The 17049-nt window shown below is 35.6% G+C and overlaps 3 protein-coding genes across 7 annotated transcripts in view; 2 read left to right on the top strand and 1 right to left on the bottom strand.

Annotated features, from left to right (window-relative positions):
• Nucleotides 1–17049, top strand: part of LOC130547623 (uncharacterized) — a 403303-nt gene that overhangs the window by 367017 nt on the left and 19237 nt on the right. The window lies entirely within an intron of this gene.
• On the bottom strand, nt 1461–8712 carry trmu (tRNA 5-methylaminomethyl-2-thiouridylate methyltransferase). The gene is made up of 11 exons (XM_057323719.1): nt 8507–8712; nt 7338–7503; nt 7136–7242; nt 5416–5538; nt 5074–5246; nt 4898–4951; nt 4072–4138; nt 3856–3956; nt 3630–3774; nt 3383–3465; nt 1461–1849 (listed from the first exon to the last, which is right to left on the bottom strand). The coding sequence occupies exons 1-11, from the start codon at nt 8586–8588 to the stop codon at nt 1700–1702; spliced, it is 1251 nt and encodes a 416-aa protein (XP_057179702.1). The 5' UTR covers nt 8589–8712; the 3' UTR covers nt 1461–1699.
• On the top strand, nt 13354–16540 carry srr (serine racemase). Its single transcript, XM_057323722.1, has 7 exons — nt 13354–13466; nt 13948–14129; nt 14225–14406; nt 14487–14617; nt 14713–14861; nt 15359–15448; nt 15840–16540. The coding sequence occupies exons 2-7, from the start codon at nt 13952–13954 to the stop codon at nt 16079–16081; spliced, it is 972 nt and encodes a 323-aa protein (XP_057179705.1). The 5' UTR covers nt 13354–13466; nt 13948–13951; the 3' UTR covers nt 16082–16540.

The raw sequence follows: 17049 nt of genomic DNA, 5'->3' as shown, positions 1-17049 counted from the left end.
CCGTGCGTGCGCGTCTCTCCCCCCTCACACACACACACACTCAGTCATTAACATAAACCTGCAGTGCACCTCCTCTCAGGACTAAAGAATAACTCTCATGGAAATTCGGCTATTGTTATTCAACGCGCTCTTCTCCATTCTTAAGTCTTTGGTGACTTTTACACCCCATTTAAACTGCAATCGAGCGACGCCTTAAATAAAATAAATGTTCATATTTAATAAAAAGGTTGTTAAAGACTCAGGCAAAAGTTGTTAAAGACTCAAGCAAACTGTCTTGCGACGGCTCCAAACATATAAAAAGATACAGAGCGCACGCAGAATGAAAACGATCGAAGCTTATAGTTGATATAGCCTAACTGGAGAATTGCTGTGTAGTTTATCAAATCAAGCTATTTTTAAACAAACGTCTGTTCTTTAGTCTTTGTTTAAATTCACATCATGTAAATCGCCTACCTAGATTTTGGACCCAGATTAATTATAGAATTACTGTTAAGAATGGCATTATACCTAAATATGCTCTATGTGGATTTAAACCTAAATTGTCTAGCTTGGACATGGTGAAAACCTTTAAAAAATATGCATTTGTAACCATGGCTAAACCATTACAATTAGTTACCATTGATAAAACATAAAGGCATAAAAACAAAAATTCGTTTAAAGTAGTCTAGATTTCATCTTAACTTATTATACTTCAGTTGAAACAGTACAGTATTGCATTTCGCTGGGTGGATGATGGATGTTTTTATAATGTCATTGTTGATTAGCGCAAAAAGTGGTTACTTTAACATTACGTTTTTACATTATTTGTTACATTACTAGGTTTTCAGTTGAGGCTTCTCGTAAAATAAATAACGTGTAAAAAGGGTGTTAAAACGTTAATATTTTGCTCCCAGAGTTCCATAAATTAGTTCTTCATAACGTGAAATCTGAAAACGAAAGCAGTTGAAACTGCATAGGCCTGCATTTAAATTCCTAAAAGATGATGTTAATTCAGTGTTTAAAAGAAAAACTACAAAAAAGCTTGGCATTTTTTAAATTTCCTTAAATTATCATTGTATTACAATTTACTTATCATACATAATTTTTAAATTCTAATTTCTAACTGCTTAAATTTACCTTCAAGAAAAAACCTATACCGTTGTTCATTTTTCCTATAGCTTCAACTCGTCCGTCACAAACATATTGTACAGTTATTGTTGGCTCACTGACAAAATGTTGAATGCTATTATTTTAAGTGGCTTTGGATAAATAAATCGGAATAAATATAATAGAAATGTATAGCCCATAGCTGCGCATAACCGCAGATTTTGAGCGTCTCTGGCGGCAACATAACTGATGTGCGCACGCTCTCTACTGACCGAAACTTAGAAACAGAACTGAAAAACGCTAAAACGGGCTTTATATTTGTCTGGAAGGCTGCAGAAATTATTCTGAATTAATAACGCGATAAAGTCATCATAGCCATTTAAAAATAAAAATTGCTTTATATGATACTAATATTTCCATTCCAATAACATAAAAACCATACTTAAAAAAAGATACACTGAAACATCACAGAAGCCATCATGGCTTTATATCTTAGCAGAAATAATCAATGTCTTTGCATTTTTACAGTCCCAAATGTTGGGTTTGTCTTTGAACAGCACAAGCCTGCTCTGGTGTTATTCATGAAATTGTTTTCAGGTGACAGAGCAGGGTCTCAGCTGATGGGCTCCGGATGACAATGGCTTGTTTCTTTGGGTGTACAGTCTATCCAGTTTTGACCTCTCTGAAGAGTGTATTTTGTGGGTCCCAGGAGAATAATTTTCCCACTCCCTAAGCATTCGTCTCCCTTATACAACACAGCAAACTGCAAAGTAAAAAAACCCCAGTAAAATTATCATATGAATTTATGACACTGTCTTTGTTAATATGTGGTGTTTTGTGTAAAAGCATGTAAAAAAGAGCATCTGAGCATGTAAAAAAGACCACAACTTTATTTTAGTTTATAATTACAAGATATTATGCAAATGAAATGATTGTATAAAACTATATAATTTTATGTAGTTGCCCAGCTCCCCAAAAGAAAGGTAGAAAGATATTTTTTGCATATTTTTCTGTTATAATCATTATGTTTATTATTATACCCAGGTCTCATTAGTAATGAAAAAGTAAGGAAAAGCATGTATTGTTTAACCATTTGTTGTATTTTATTTTATTTATACTGATTTTAACAGTATTGCATTTTAATGTTTTTCTTTTAACTGTAATAGAAAAAATATATTTTATAACAATAACAAAATGCAATACAAAACAAAATAATGAAAATAACAATTATAAAAAATAACTTAGTAAAGCACCCAGATGCATTATGGTAATTTTTAAGAATAACTGTAACTGGGTGCTTTATAGTCATGAAAATAAAGTGACAACGCAACAGAAATTTCTATTTTATAATATGCGTAAACAAAATGTCTTTGGCTATGGACCTTTTTCACGTTTCCGGGTTTCTCAGCAGCCGAAGTCTTCATAGTTGGGTAAACTTCTATATCGGTGAATGGAAGACTACCACGAATATATTTTTTGCATTCTCATTTGCTCAAATAGCAAAAGAAAAACTCAACGATACTGTTTTCACTACTTTAAACAAAAGGAAAAAAATAGAGTCTGATAACGGCAGTCAAAAGAGAGAACGATGTCAAAATTTTTAGATTTAGATTCAATTTATTGTCATTGCACATGTACAAGTACAAGGCAACGAAATGTGACCTCTGCATTTAACCCATCCAGAGAGTAGTGAACACACGTACCCCCGGAGCAGTGGGCAGCTATCACTGCAGTGCCCGGGGAGCAAGTAGGGGTAAGGTGCCTTGCTCAAGGGCATCTCAGTTGTTAGCCGCCGGCCCTGGGAATCGAACCGGCAACCTTCTGGTCATGAGTCCGACTCTCTAACCATTAAGCCACAACTGCCCCTACAATTAAAAAAAACACTGCCCCAAATTTACTGTGACTTCCATAGATACTGTATAAGAAACACCCCTTACATTAGCGTTAACTATTTTTTTTGTAATCTGACGCAAAGGTTCTATAATACAAAGTACAGTGTTAAACGTACATACAATAAAAAAATGAAAATATAAAAAACTTGTTTATGCTGATGATTGTTTAACGGGTCAACACAGTCTTGTGAAAAAGGTCCAATGGGGTGAATCGCACGTGGTTTGCCAATTCCACTTATTTTGAGGGAATATACTGTACTCATTGCACTAGGAATCCTAATACAGTGTCTTTGGGCTAAAGACATACTCAAATAAAATGTAAATGATCAATTATATCTACATATTAGGAATGTAGTTAATAAATGTAAATTTAACAAACATGCTGTATATATATTTTGGTGTACCTGGCCAGGTGTCAGTGCTCTCATTGGCTGTTTAACCATTACCCACACTGAGCCATCTAGATTCAAGGTCACAGTACATGGAGCTGCCAGAGGAAAGATTATATTAGCAGGGCTGACCACAGAGCATTACAGTGGACAAAACAGAAAAAAAATACTGCTTGGTAATGTATATCGTTAGTTCACATCTTTCACACAGGTTAAAAACACAAGACATTACAAATGATGCTGGTGACAGTAAGCTACTCACTTAAAGGCATCCGGTTATTAAAACAAAAGTGACATTCCATCATCTGAGTACGGATGAGCTCAAGAGGTGGTTCTTCCGCTATCCAGTGAAAGCGGTCCGTCTGTAATGTGTCTCGTAACAGTGCTGAGTGGTTAGTTGTTGGACCCTGCAAGTGTTCCCAAATGTTATAAATTAATCAACCTTTGTAGTAATTCAAATACAAAAGTATGGATAATGTGTAACGCACCACAAATACGTCACCAGTTGTGATGTCTTTATCAACCACAAACCAAGCGTCTTTTTGCCCTCCTATTCTAGCCCTCTGCCCCAGTGTTAATGTGAACCAGCCTAAGGGAAAAACAGTAATATGTGCAAGCCATAAATGATCACAGTCCCCCTTGAGAACATGAAATATAAATATTAATTATATTAATCAATAACTATATACTATATTAATATTCACCTTTATGCTGGCCCATTATCTTCCCATCATCAACAGAAACATAATTTCCAGGTTTGGGTTCTAGGTACTGTAAAGAAATATTAAAGGAATTTATATAATAGAGGATTCAATTACGTATTGACTAATGGAATTTGCCATGAATACAATACAAAACAGGGACAATTAAAGGGGTCATATGACACGGCTAAAAAAAAATATTATCGTTTGTTTTAGATGTAATGCAATGTGTATACACAATTTAAGGTTAAAAAACGCTGTATTTTCCACATACCGTGCATGTTTGTATCTCCTCTTTGCCCCGTCTCTCTGAAACGCGCAGATTTTTTACAAAGCTCATCGCTCTGAAAAGCGAGGTGTGCTATGATTGGCCAGTTAACCAGTGCGTAGTGATTGGTCGAATACTGCAAGCGTGTGATGGAAATGTAACGCCTCTTACCATATTTGGAACATCAGGTTCCAAAGCAATTGTACTGACAGGTACACCCACCTTACTTGCGTGTACATGTGGGCGGTCTTAGTCAAATCATACCACGAACTGACATAGATTTGTGGGGGTGTGGTTACACAAGAAACACAAAAAACAAAACACAGCAAGAAGACTCATTCAGATTTTTATATTCAGATTTTTATATTGTAGGTTCTCAGAGGAGAAGCCACACTGCGAGACTGCATCTGACACTGCCAGAGCTTTATCGGATGAAAATTTTGATAACGATCATAATTAATTTGCTGTCGGCAAACATGTAAAACTAGCAATTGATATTATTACATATTTTATTACACATTTACAGTATTTTTTAGGCTAAACGGTGTATCAAACACATACCTCAAGGATAAACTCCTCGAAATTTCTTTCTCCAATGAAACAGATTCCCATGCTCTTTTGGTGGAAAGAACGTAAATATAATTAATCACAACCGAACACTTCTGTATAACAAGTAATAAAAGCCTATTGTGCAGAGATTCTTGATATTGAAGATGTAATAATTTCATCAATAGTACCTCTTTCTTCTTCAGAACATGCTGAAAGCTGGCCTCAGCCGCTATTTTCTTTACAAAGTCTTTGGTTAGTCCAGACAAGGGGAATAATGTGTGCCGCAAAGCATCCTGGGAGATCTGGCTAAGGAAGAAGGTTTGATCCTTCAAGCGATCAGCACCCTGATACAACCGCACCGCTAAGATTTAAAATAGAATTCAAGTTTTTAAGTTGGAACAAACAAACTAATGACAGAAACACAATTTGGCAATATATCAACATAGAACTCAGCTTTGCGGCATCCTTTTAAAAAAATACATAAAATGAAAGTGTCATTTACCTAGCATATATCAAATGCACTTACTTACCCTTTCTGATTTCAAATCGGTCTCTGAAGAGGGTTCGACGAGGTGGAGTGTACTTTTGTTGGAAAACCTCCTCATCCTCTTGGGATGTCCGGGCATAGTGTCCTGTTGCCATGGCATCAGCACCTGTTTCCGAATAAGACTGTGATGTAAAATAAGACAGATGCCACTTATAAAACAGGCACTAAAACAGGCATTATCTACAAACAAACTGTCTCAACACTACTGTGGTTGATTTCTAATCAAATAATATTTAGCTGTGTTCCATATTACACAGTACATGTAGCCCTATTATGCATGACTTCCTGGCTTTCAAAAAACTGAACATTCAAAAAGGATCTTTTAAACCATTTTCTACAGCAATCACTACATAATAGGGGTGGAGCCGAACCCGAAAACGGTATTCGGAAAGGCACAAATAGCGTGTTTTTTACAAATACTTATTTCGAACAAATACTTAAAAAAATATTTGTATTCGGGAACAAGAAAAACTTTATATCAAAAAGCTGCGTTTTCTCATGAGACCGCAGTGCATGCCCGCATGAGTGAGTGAGTGAGTGAGTGAGTGAGTGAGTGAGTGACATTCAGGAGTCGGGGGGTGGGGGGTAAAAGAGGTGACTGACACAGGCTGCTCCACACAGCAACAGAGAAGGCTCGGCTGAGCGAAAAAAGACTTCACTGCGTGCATCACTATTTTTGTTGAATAGATTTTTGTACCTTAACTGGGTTCCGGAGGCAGTTTATAACTTTCGGGAAGCGGAGTTTGATCGGGAGATTATTCCATTACGCTGCATTATTGACGTCTGCAGTCGGGTGCTCTCATGTTCGCTCTGTTTACTAGTGATGGGTCGTTCTTGAACGAACGAATCTTTAATGTGACTCGGGAAGAACGAGTCGTCTTAGGGAGTGATTCGTTCAGTCGCGCATGCGCATTGCGCAACATTCTATGGGTCCTGTACTGGAATTCAAGAAGAACGAACGATTCAAACCCGAAGACTCGAGAGGTGAACTAATCAATTCTCTTTCCGGCTCTGACTGCATTGGTTTAGTTTACGACGCTGTCACGTGATGAACGAAGGAGTCAAACCCGAGGACTTGTCAGATAAGAGGTGTGGTGAGCTAATCATAGACTAAAGACCCAGGTAAACAATGAATTAATCTTTTCTTTTTCTTATAGCATTATAGTTGTGTATTGTTTGTAATGTGATCAACGTTTGCATAAGTAGTAGATGTGTTAGGAAAGTAACATGTAACATTTTAATTATATTTTGCTAAAATGAACGAAATGAACGATATGACTCGAAAAAAGATTCGTTCATTTTGCTGAACGAGACTCAAAGATCCCAGTCAGTAAAATGATCCGAACTTCCCATCACTACTGTTTACGTACACTATAACGTAAATTAGAAGTGTAACATTAAAAAATTGGATTGTTACGCCTATTTTGAATTTTACTCGAATACAAATACAAATACTTTCCCCCCCTCAACAAATACAAATACAGATACAAATACCGGCTGCTTTGCACACCCTTACTACATAATATTTCATAACTAACATTTCCCAAGTAGCTACAGTCCCTGCTAAGCCTACATTGACCTTTATCCAAATGTCCTTACAATAAATGTAATCTATAAATTTTTTATTCGATATATGGGACCCCTGGGATTGAAACCATTACAGTACCTTTGTGTTGCTAATGGACAGCTTCCTCCAAACTTACCTAAGGTATTTACAGCATACTGATAGAAGTGCTTGAACTTTATGTGTTTGTTACACAATATATCTGGGTTTGGTGTTCTGCCCTTTTCATATTCGCTAAGTAGATTACTTTGAAAAACAGAGAAAGATCAAAAGAATTAACAAAATAAGCACTACATTATGAATTCAGTGATTTGTTCACAAAAACCAACTGCAACATTTACCTGAACACTTCATGCCAATATTCTTTGACATATGACACCTGATGGAAAGGCATGTCCAGCATCTTACACACTTTATAAGCATCTTCACAGTCTTTCTCTGAGGAACAGACTCCTCTCTCATCATGAGTATCCCAGTTCTTCATGAACACTCCGGTCACGTGATAACCTAATAGACAGATAAACCAATGATCTTGTATCTTGTATGATTATATGTGACCCTGGACAACAAAACCAGTCTTATGGGTCAATTTTTCGAAATTGAGATTTTTACATAATCTGAAAGCTGAATAAATAAACTATCTATAATATATAATATAATATCTATAGATATATGAGTTGTTAGAATAGGACAATATCTGGCTGAGATACAACCGTTTAAAACTAAGGAATCTGAGAGCGCAAACAAATCAAAATATTGAGAAAATTGCCTTTTAAGTTGTTAATCAGGGGCACTGTGGCAGGCCATCCACTCACAAAAATAAAGTTTTTATATATTTAAGGAAGGAAATTTACAAAATATCTTCATGGAACATGATCTTTACTTAATATCCTAATGATTTTTGGCATAAAAGAAAAATCGATAATTTTGACCCACACAATGTATTTTTGTCTTTTACTAAAAATGTTCCCGTGCTACTTAAGACTGGTTTTGTGATCCAGGGTCACATATTATAAAACTTTACAAATAAAAGTAAAAAGAGTTTTCGATGATAAATGTCGAATATAAAAAATTGGTAATTTAACACTCGCATGCTCGAATTATGAGTGATTTCCCCCTGTGTTTTAGTGTCGTTTTACATATATTTTCCACATACAGCGACTTGCCACTAAATGACTTGGTAAGATGCACACAAGTATACCTGTATTGGCTGTTGTTTAACTATGCCATCAAATCAGATACAGTTTTTTAAATAAATTATATTTTTATAATAAATACATTTTATTTTTATACATTTATTATTAATAAAACATGGCTACCTTCCACTTATTCAAAACAAATACAATGAAAGTATAATATTTTATTACACGTTTATTTTATTATAGAAATGATTGCTTCATTTTACTGTTATCACAACATAAGCACAATCGTGTGATGGCGGTTTTTAAAAGATTTAATTATGAATAGTCATGTAACAAAATTAGGTGACAGAGGCAGTGTGAATTCTTACCCATTCTTTTGAGTAAGAGAGCACTGACGGAGCTGTCAACCCCTCCAGACATTGCACACACGACATGTCTAACTAAACCCATCGCATCTGCACTTAATATGTGCTGAAATAAAGTTAAACAGACGAATTAAGAAACGTCACGATCTCATGGCTCTATCATGAAGGTCGCCATGATTGAAGTCCCCGTCAAAACATCGCCCGACCGGTAACAAAGACCAGCGCCAACGAAACCATCATGTTCCTAGTAGGACCCTTTTAACTGTAACACCAAAAGTCGCTGTAACGTTAGTTGAAAAGTTTTTGGGAAACGGTATTTTGAATTGTTTCTTTGTAATGCCTTTACTTAATTAATATTACATATTGGAATTTATAGTCTGTTTAATATTTGCACTGTGTTTCTCTCTCCCTTATCTTAAATGTGTGCTTTAAATGTTTTGCTTATAGTCAGTATGTTTTATGTACAGCTGCTTTGCAGAGGTGTAAAGAGTACCTGAAAACCATACTTAAGTAAAAGTACAGATACCTTGCAGTGAAAATTACTCCATTACAAGTTACAAGTCACCAATTCCAAAACGACTTCAGTAAAAGTCTCAGAGTATCTGATTTTAACAGTACTTGAGTATTTTACTCATACTGAATGTAGGCTCAAAGAAGCACTAGTCCTCAACACTTAAGAGACACGTCAGTGAAAAACAGTTGATTTGTGAGGAGAGCAATCGCATTTATTTTCTTAAATCATAATAAGACTGAACACCTCAAAATTGCAACAAATCATGGTCGACACCATAACCTACGTCATTACAAACACCCTAAGTCTCATTTAAGCTCAAGTGCTCATAAGTAAACCAAAGTCCTTCAAAAAGGTCTCTTCAATATAACAGATAAATAAAATAATGTTAAGTAGAATTAAAAAGTCAAAGCCTTTTTGCACTGGACATGCTGGTTTGGGCCTCATGGCCAGCTGCAGTCATGTCCTCATTTCACATACACTGTTAGCCCTTACCTGCCATTTCTACAGTAATATATTGGCAACACTGTTGCCAGCTAGTTACTGTAGGTGTTTTACAGTAAACTACTGCAATGGCTGTTTGAAGATACATTATTAAAGAATCTATTAACGCACTTAAGTCACACAGTCTTAGATGAACAAGTGTAAATAACAGATGAACACAATAAATCTGTCAAGATTTCACCAGAGGAGAATTAAACACAAACATCAATAACATCTTCACATATTACAGACACCACTTTCACTTTATTTCTGTCATCTGTGTAAGATCTTATTGAGATTGAACTCTAGTTCATAGTGGTTCAATTATGTTTTAAGTCACCATTATGGCGATCAGTGTTTGCTTTGGTTGGACTCTTTGACTTTCTTGTAGCTTTAAAATGTACACTTATACAATAACACTGAAAGGGACTTTACAGGAACCGCAACTTTATGTTTGCTTAGTAACTGAAGATACATCTGAAAGAATTCAATCATTAAATAATAATAATATAGCATTTAAGATTTATTAAGATATGTTTGGTAAAGTGATTACATGTTATAATGGAAAGATCTCTGTCAGAAAATCTTTCTTTGCAATTGAGACACAGTTAGACACTTGACATACAAACCTCATCAATGGTGACAAACAATCATGAATGAGTTTTGTACTATGTACCCAGCATGCATTGCAGCATGAAGCTGTTCAGTTGATTGTCACCATTGTTGAGATTCATATGTGAATTGTTCATTTCTCTGTGTCCGACTCATTCTATAGGTTAATATTTTGTCTATATAGTGTGAGAGCACTTTTGAAAATTGAAATACTATACATTCTTTTTACTGGTTTACATCACTTCATGGCAATAGTCCCACCATATGGTCAAATTTTGAGCAAACATGTTTAGAGCACATTTAGGAAGAGTTAGTTTTAAAAATAAGAGCTTTTGTAGATGTGTGACCTACAGTAACTAGCTGGCAACAGTGTTGCCAATATATTACTGTAGAAATAGCGGGTAAGGGCTAACCGTGTATAAACCGCCAGCGATTGACATCTACCTGATACTGCACTCATATTCATATAAAGAAGCCATGTTGACAAGTTTTTGTAAGTTAGGGCAAAATCCACAAGATTGTAGTACCTTCATTGCCCTGTAAATGGCAATATTAATTATAAGATAGGTGCCATGCAAAATGTAATGTGTAATTGCATTAGTCATTACAAATGTAGTGGAGTAAAGAGTACATATACTTGTTCAAAAATGTAGTTAAGTAGAGAGTAAAAGTTGCTAATATCTTTAATACTCAGTACAACTACAAAGTAGCCAAAAAGATACTTAAGTAAAGTAACTAAGTACATTTACTCCAATACTTTACACCACTGCTGCTTTGTAACAATGAAAATTGAAAAGCGCTATATAAATAAAGTTGACTTGACTTAAATATGATTATTAATTAAATTTGCAGTGTATTTCTTAGCCAAGTAAATAAGTTAGATAAATAAATAGGAGCGCGTAAAGCCCTGACTTAATGTACATAAATGTTATTTTTTTGTGCATATCCGAAGACTCTCATGTCAGCGCTTCAAACAGCCTCAGATGTTTGAAAGGGAGTACATGAGTACATTAGTACGTTTTTAGTACATAAATAATGAATTACTTTACATCGTATTTCTTCTACATACTTTGAGTTACAGAACTAACCCAGTAGATGGCAGTATTATACTACTACATGAAATAAATGTTTTATGCTACCACTTGAAAGTGAGACGAGTATCGTTGCTATTTGTTATCGCTGCACTGGGATTCGAATTCACATTTCCTTCTGCACTGCTAACTTAATACTCAACCAGATGAGCTACAGGAACACATATTATTTGGTTTGCTATGACCATATGAGAATGTGAAGCTACGTCATGCCGTGTTGAATGTTGCGCCATCTTGGGAGGATGTCTGCTAGTGCGTTCAATGCAGTGTTTTGTTTTTCCTTGTTTGATTAGGAAATATAACTGTGGTAGGTCGGTCTTGCTGTGTTAAAAACTGCAATAGCATTACGCAGAGTCATTCAGGAAAAGTCCATGGTTCTTTCACTTTCAATTTCTCCATATATTAAACAAAACAAGTAACGGTACATATCAAAACAATAATAGTAGTGGAGTAAGATCCTCCCAAGATGGCGGCCCCACTACAACATGCAACATAGGGCGTGACGTCAGCTTCACATTCGTCACAATGAAAGCGTTACACTATAAGAACAAGTGTGTCAACAGGTCACAACTCTATCTAATTTTAATATAATTAAAATTTATAGAATAAATCAAGCTTTGCCAAAGCTTGATTTATTCTGATTAAATCTATGTAGTTTAAGTATTAGTATGTCTGATCGTCTGTGGGTGTGGTTTCGTGTCATGGTTCTGCCTCACCTAGTCTTGGATTTCCTGGTCCTGAGGCAGAGCCATGACAAAGTCTTTGGTTATGTGTGGAGAGAAACATATTATTGTCCTTTTGACAATAATATGCGTTCTCTCCAGTGTCTCGTCATTGGCCCCGCCCCTCTCCTTTCCTGTATTGTTTCCCGGCCGTGTTTGATTACCCTCACCTGCCCTGTGTCATCATTATCCTTCGTTTGTCTTCCCTATTTAATGCCCTCATGTTCCTTTGTCTTGCGCTCTTGGATTGATGTGTGCATTACGGTCCATGTACTCCATGTTCCTGTTTGCTGTGTAATCCCCAGTCCTGTAGTAAGTGTTTAGTCTAGTTTTTGCTAAGTGTTGTTAAGTGTCCAGTTTAGTGTTTAGTGAGTCCTCGTTCTGTTCTTGTATATTGTTTTCTTGTTCCTGTGTTTTACCCCCGCGTGGGTTTTTGTTTTGTGTTTTTTGTTTCTTTGTTTAATAAAATCTCTGTTAACCCCTTAATCCCCGCTGCCTGCAATTGGTTTCTCTTCCTGTACGATTGTGACAATGTCGCACATGTAATAAAATATAGGCATAAAGTAACACATTCAATAATGATATTACATCTTGATATTACATAGATTAATAACGTTATTACCAATATACACAGACAAATAAACACACAAATAAGATACTATTAAACATGCACATAGAATTAAAAGTGAACCCTCACGCAATGCGAGTTGTCTTGTTTGTAGTTTATATAGATTGAAAACGTCATGTAAAAAGTTCCTGCATGTGATTTTTTTAATCTAGGCTATTTGATTACAAGTCTCAAAGACTGGCTATAAAAACAAGAAATGTATAGCCTATGAAAAGCATAAATTCTTTGTTTTATTCAATATATTAACAATGTTTTATTCTACATATTTTCAGATATATTGTAAATATATAGAAAAATTTAAACATTTTGTGACCTCTGAAAACCAGGCTAGTCTCAAAATCGGATTATTTTTTTATTTGATATAAGGAGCATCAAAGTATGATTTCAACTATAAATTTCACTATGATTTTAATTTTTGACATGGCCTTACTTACTCAATATTAAAGAAATCATGGTTATTTTGACAGAATGTTTACATATGTTAGATTATTTTATGTTTCCACAGCTGGGTCACAATTTTAGAATCACTTGCGGAGCCTAAAGGTAATCACAATCGTTTGTGATTAATAGGTATTTTCATTTTTATTGTTGTGTCAGGTACCAACCTTTACATAAGTCGTCAGTTCAATAAAGTCGTCCTGAGCATAGATATATACATATGGTCCTGAGTGGAACCCTAAAAAGGAATTAAGCAGCCTAGCAAGCGCTTCCATTTAAGTGCCGCGAGAGCAATATGAAAGCATACTGAACAGATTTCTCTCGCGATATTTGCTGCCATATACGCCCATTGCTCAGTGCAGCCACGCGTGCAGAACCAGTAGGTTATCGGTGCCACTCGAATTTCCGTTTATATCACCGTTGTTTTGTCTTGATTGAATATAATTCATTCATTTTGGATTGCACTTGCTGTTTTCTGGTAATGCCTTATTCATTACGTCGTTTTAGCAAACCAATAGTGTGATACAATGCAGCAACACTTGCTGTTATTTAGGAGTTGTTTTGTTGTTTACTTATGGGACTTTTTCGAAGTCCTGTCATTGTAGTATAGAAATAAGTGAATAAATAGTATCTTCATTCAGCTCTTATGGCCAAATTCAATCATACTAACATCACTGGTTGTAATCATAGTGAAATATAGAAAATATATGAAGTATTCAACAAATTGACTGTTATACTTACTTTCTGTTTAAATCACAATTATGGTAAATACATAAAAGCAACCATATTATCATTTTTTTCCTTTTTCTTCCTGTACTGTTGTTCTAAAATTGATTTTTGTAAAGTGGCTTTGCAATAATGCAGAACGGTGAAAAAGGCTATAGAAATACACATAAGTTGGATAGTATTAGTTTTGGAGTTTTACTCAACCTCTGGCAATGTTTATCTGATCCAACAAGAAAAATGGGAGATTTCTCAGCTGACAGCATCACTGAAGAGATGCTCAGAGAGGCACATGAAACTGTCAGATGTAGCCCGCTGGATGTCATCCGTACTCCGATGATCCCATGGTGCCAAACCACACTGCCACTCAACATCTCTGGCCAGATTCACATCAAACTGGAGAACATGCAGAGGACGGGTGGGTTCATGGTCCAACATTTCATAGCAGAATGTTTGATATAGCAATAAATCTGCCTGCATAATTTATCATCTAAAAGATAATGACACCACCAGGTTCATTTAAGATAAGAGGTGTTGCCAACCAGTTTGCCAGAAGACCGAAAGGGGGTCATTTTGTGACCATGTCTGCTGGGAATTATGGGAAGACATTTGCATATGCCTGTAAGCATTATAGATCAAAAGGCAAAGTGGTGATGCCCGAAACTGCTCCCATCTCTAGATCTGCGCTCATACAAGTATTTAACTTTCAGATTTTCACACTGTTCAGATGCAGTTACTTATTTATTGAATCACTAACAAAATACTGTATCTGTAGAGGTTAGGAGTTGAGGTTGAAAGAGTGCCAACTCCACGTCTCATGGATGTTGTTAACCGATGTGTTCAAGAGGACGGCATGACTTTCTTGCATTCATATGATGACCCCGATCTTATAGCAGGCCATGCCAGGTTAGTACATGTCTAAGAAATAGTCAACCCATTCATTGTGATGCATTGTATAAGTATGAATTAATTTATTGTATTAACATCACTTTCAATGATAGCTTAGGTTTTGAGATTCTGGACGTTATAGCACATCCAGATGTAGTTGTTGTCTGTTGTGGTGGAGGTGGGCTACTGGCTGGTGTGGCAGCTGCCATCAAATTGTCTGGATGTGAGAATACAAGAATTTATGGAGTGGAGCCAGAAGGAGGTGAGCATTTAAAGCACAATATTGCGATGTTTTAGAGTTTCTCTTTTTGTGGCTTGTGATGCATCGCCTGCCTTTAAAAAACTTTTTTGCTTATATTTGGAAAGAATGATTACCCAAATTCTGTGGCTTGTTGAGGGAAGGCAAGTTACAAATAGTGTAAGGGATTAGATTTATGGTGTTTGGCAGTATGATAATTCTGGTTAAAACAGTGGGAAAAAACCTAAACTGAAATATACTAGAAAATAAGAGACTTGAATTGGGTTCTTGGGTCAATAAACAACCACCCAGAAAACCCTAGCACCGCATAGCAACATACTAAAATGAGAAATCTATTAAAAACTCTCTGAACACTCCACATTGCAACCAAATAGCAATGAACACCCTAGCATTGTTGCAGCCTCTTTTGCATAATCAAAGCTTCACTCCAGTTTTGTTGAGATGAGGTAAAAATCTAGCGTTGAATGAATTGTTTTGACTCAATTTCATTTTCTCAATAGCATGTACAATGTACAAGAGCTTCATTGAGAAAAAGCCTGTCGGAATGGATGCCAAAAGCATTGCTTCAGGGCTAGCACCACCATTCGCTGGTATGAGATCTGATAGTTCACCCAAAAATCATTTACTCACCCTTTTCATTTCAAACCTGTATGACTTTCTTCCACAGAACACAAAAGAAGATATTTTGAAAAATGTTTACATGGACCCCATTCACTTGCATTGGTTTTGTGTCCATACAATAGAAGTGAATGGGGTCCAGGGCTGTTCGGTTACCAACGTTCTTCAAAATATCTTCTTTTGTATTCTGTGGAAGAAAGTCATGAAGGTTTGAAATGACAAAAGGGTGAGTAAATGACAGAATTATTATCTCTTAAGTTTACGGCTGTTCAGCATCATTCTGTTAATACAGTGAATATCAAATGTTAAGTTATTCAATATTTTGACTTTTTTATTCTGAACTTATGCTTGCGTTCACTTCAGGTGTGTTGCCATATGAGCTGTGTCAGAGATACGTGGAAGAAATCGTGCTGGTAACTGATGAAGAGATCAAATCTGCTGTTTCTACTCTATATACGGCCGGCCTTGTTGTTGAACCATCAGGCACTGCAGCCTTTGCTGCCATAGTAAATAACAGAATACCAGACATCGACGACAAGAATGTTGTGGTCATCGTTAGTGGAGGAAACATTGGCAAAGATGAGCTTAGCAACTTTCCTGATTAAGTTAGTTTAACTTAACTCAAACAAACTTTATTTTTTACTCAAAAATTAGAAATGTCATCTACTCAACACCATGTCATTTCAATGCTGTTTATGTCTATGGGGCTGTCAAGCACCAAAAAGAACAACGCCGTTAAACGTGACATACTGTATAATCTCAAATGTGCCAAAGTGCAAATCAACGCTATGGACAAATGAAATTTTAGTCATGTATTGTAGAACTTCAAGTCATTAAACTACATAAATGTTATTATTTCTTTTATGGAGTTTGGCAGCCCTAGTCCTCATTCACTCTTATTGTATAAAAGAGTAGCCTGAACATTATGCTGTATTCTTATGTTTTGAACAACATAATGGTAGCTTGTATTTTCATGATTGTCATTTAGTTAAATTGATGTTTATGTTCCTCAAGAGTCTTAATAACTTTTGACTGGTGTTTTTATAAATCTTCTTGTATGGGCAAAACAATAAAATGTACAATTTCAATTAATTTGTTACAAATATTGTATTTTTTACATATGAACTGTTAGATGAGAAAACACTTAAATACATTAGACTTGAAATGTTATCTTGAAAGGAGATAAATATAAGTTTGGCTGTGCCATGTTTGACATTCACAGTTTATCATCCTTATACTTCTCAAGGTACTTTATTAATCATGTAACTGCTGTCAAATCTGCAACTTTAATTTTTCTATTTTCCATCTTCTATGACGCTCCTTTAACATAACAATTTGTAGGTGACATATCCCCCCCAAAAGAAAGCTCTCTCAGCCTGGCAAGATGCTATTTCATTAATCAAAGAGCAGTTGTAAATCTCTTTATCTTATATTCTTACTTTATACTTTCATTTATTACACTTGACTTTTTTTACACTTATTAGATTGTTTATAAATCAATATACTATTTGGGAGATAGGTGTTATGGGGTTTGGTCGCCTTGGGAATTTTGGGGAAAAGTTATTCAAAGTGA

The sequence above is a fragment of the Triplophysa rosa genome, linkage group LG24 (assembly GCF_024868665.1).
Source record: "Triplophysa rosa linkage group LG24, Trosa_1v2, whole genome shotgun sequence".
Taxonomy (NCBI): domain Eukaryota; kingdom Metazoa; phylum Chordata; class Actinopteri; order Cypriniformes; family Nemacheilidae; genus Triplophysa; species Triplophysa rosa.
This window is presented reverse-complemented; position numbering and strand designations above follow the sequence as displayed.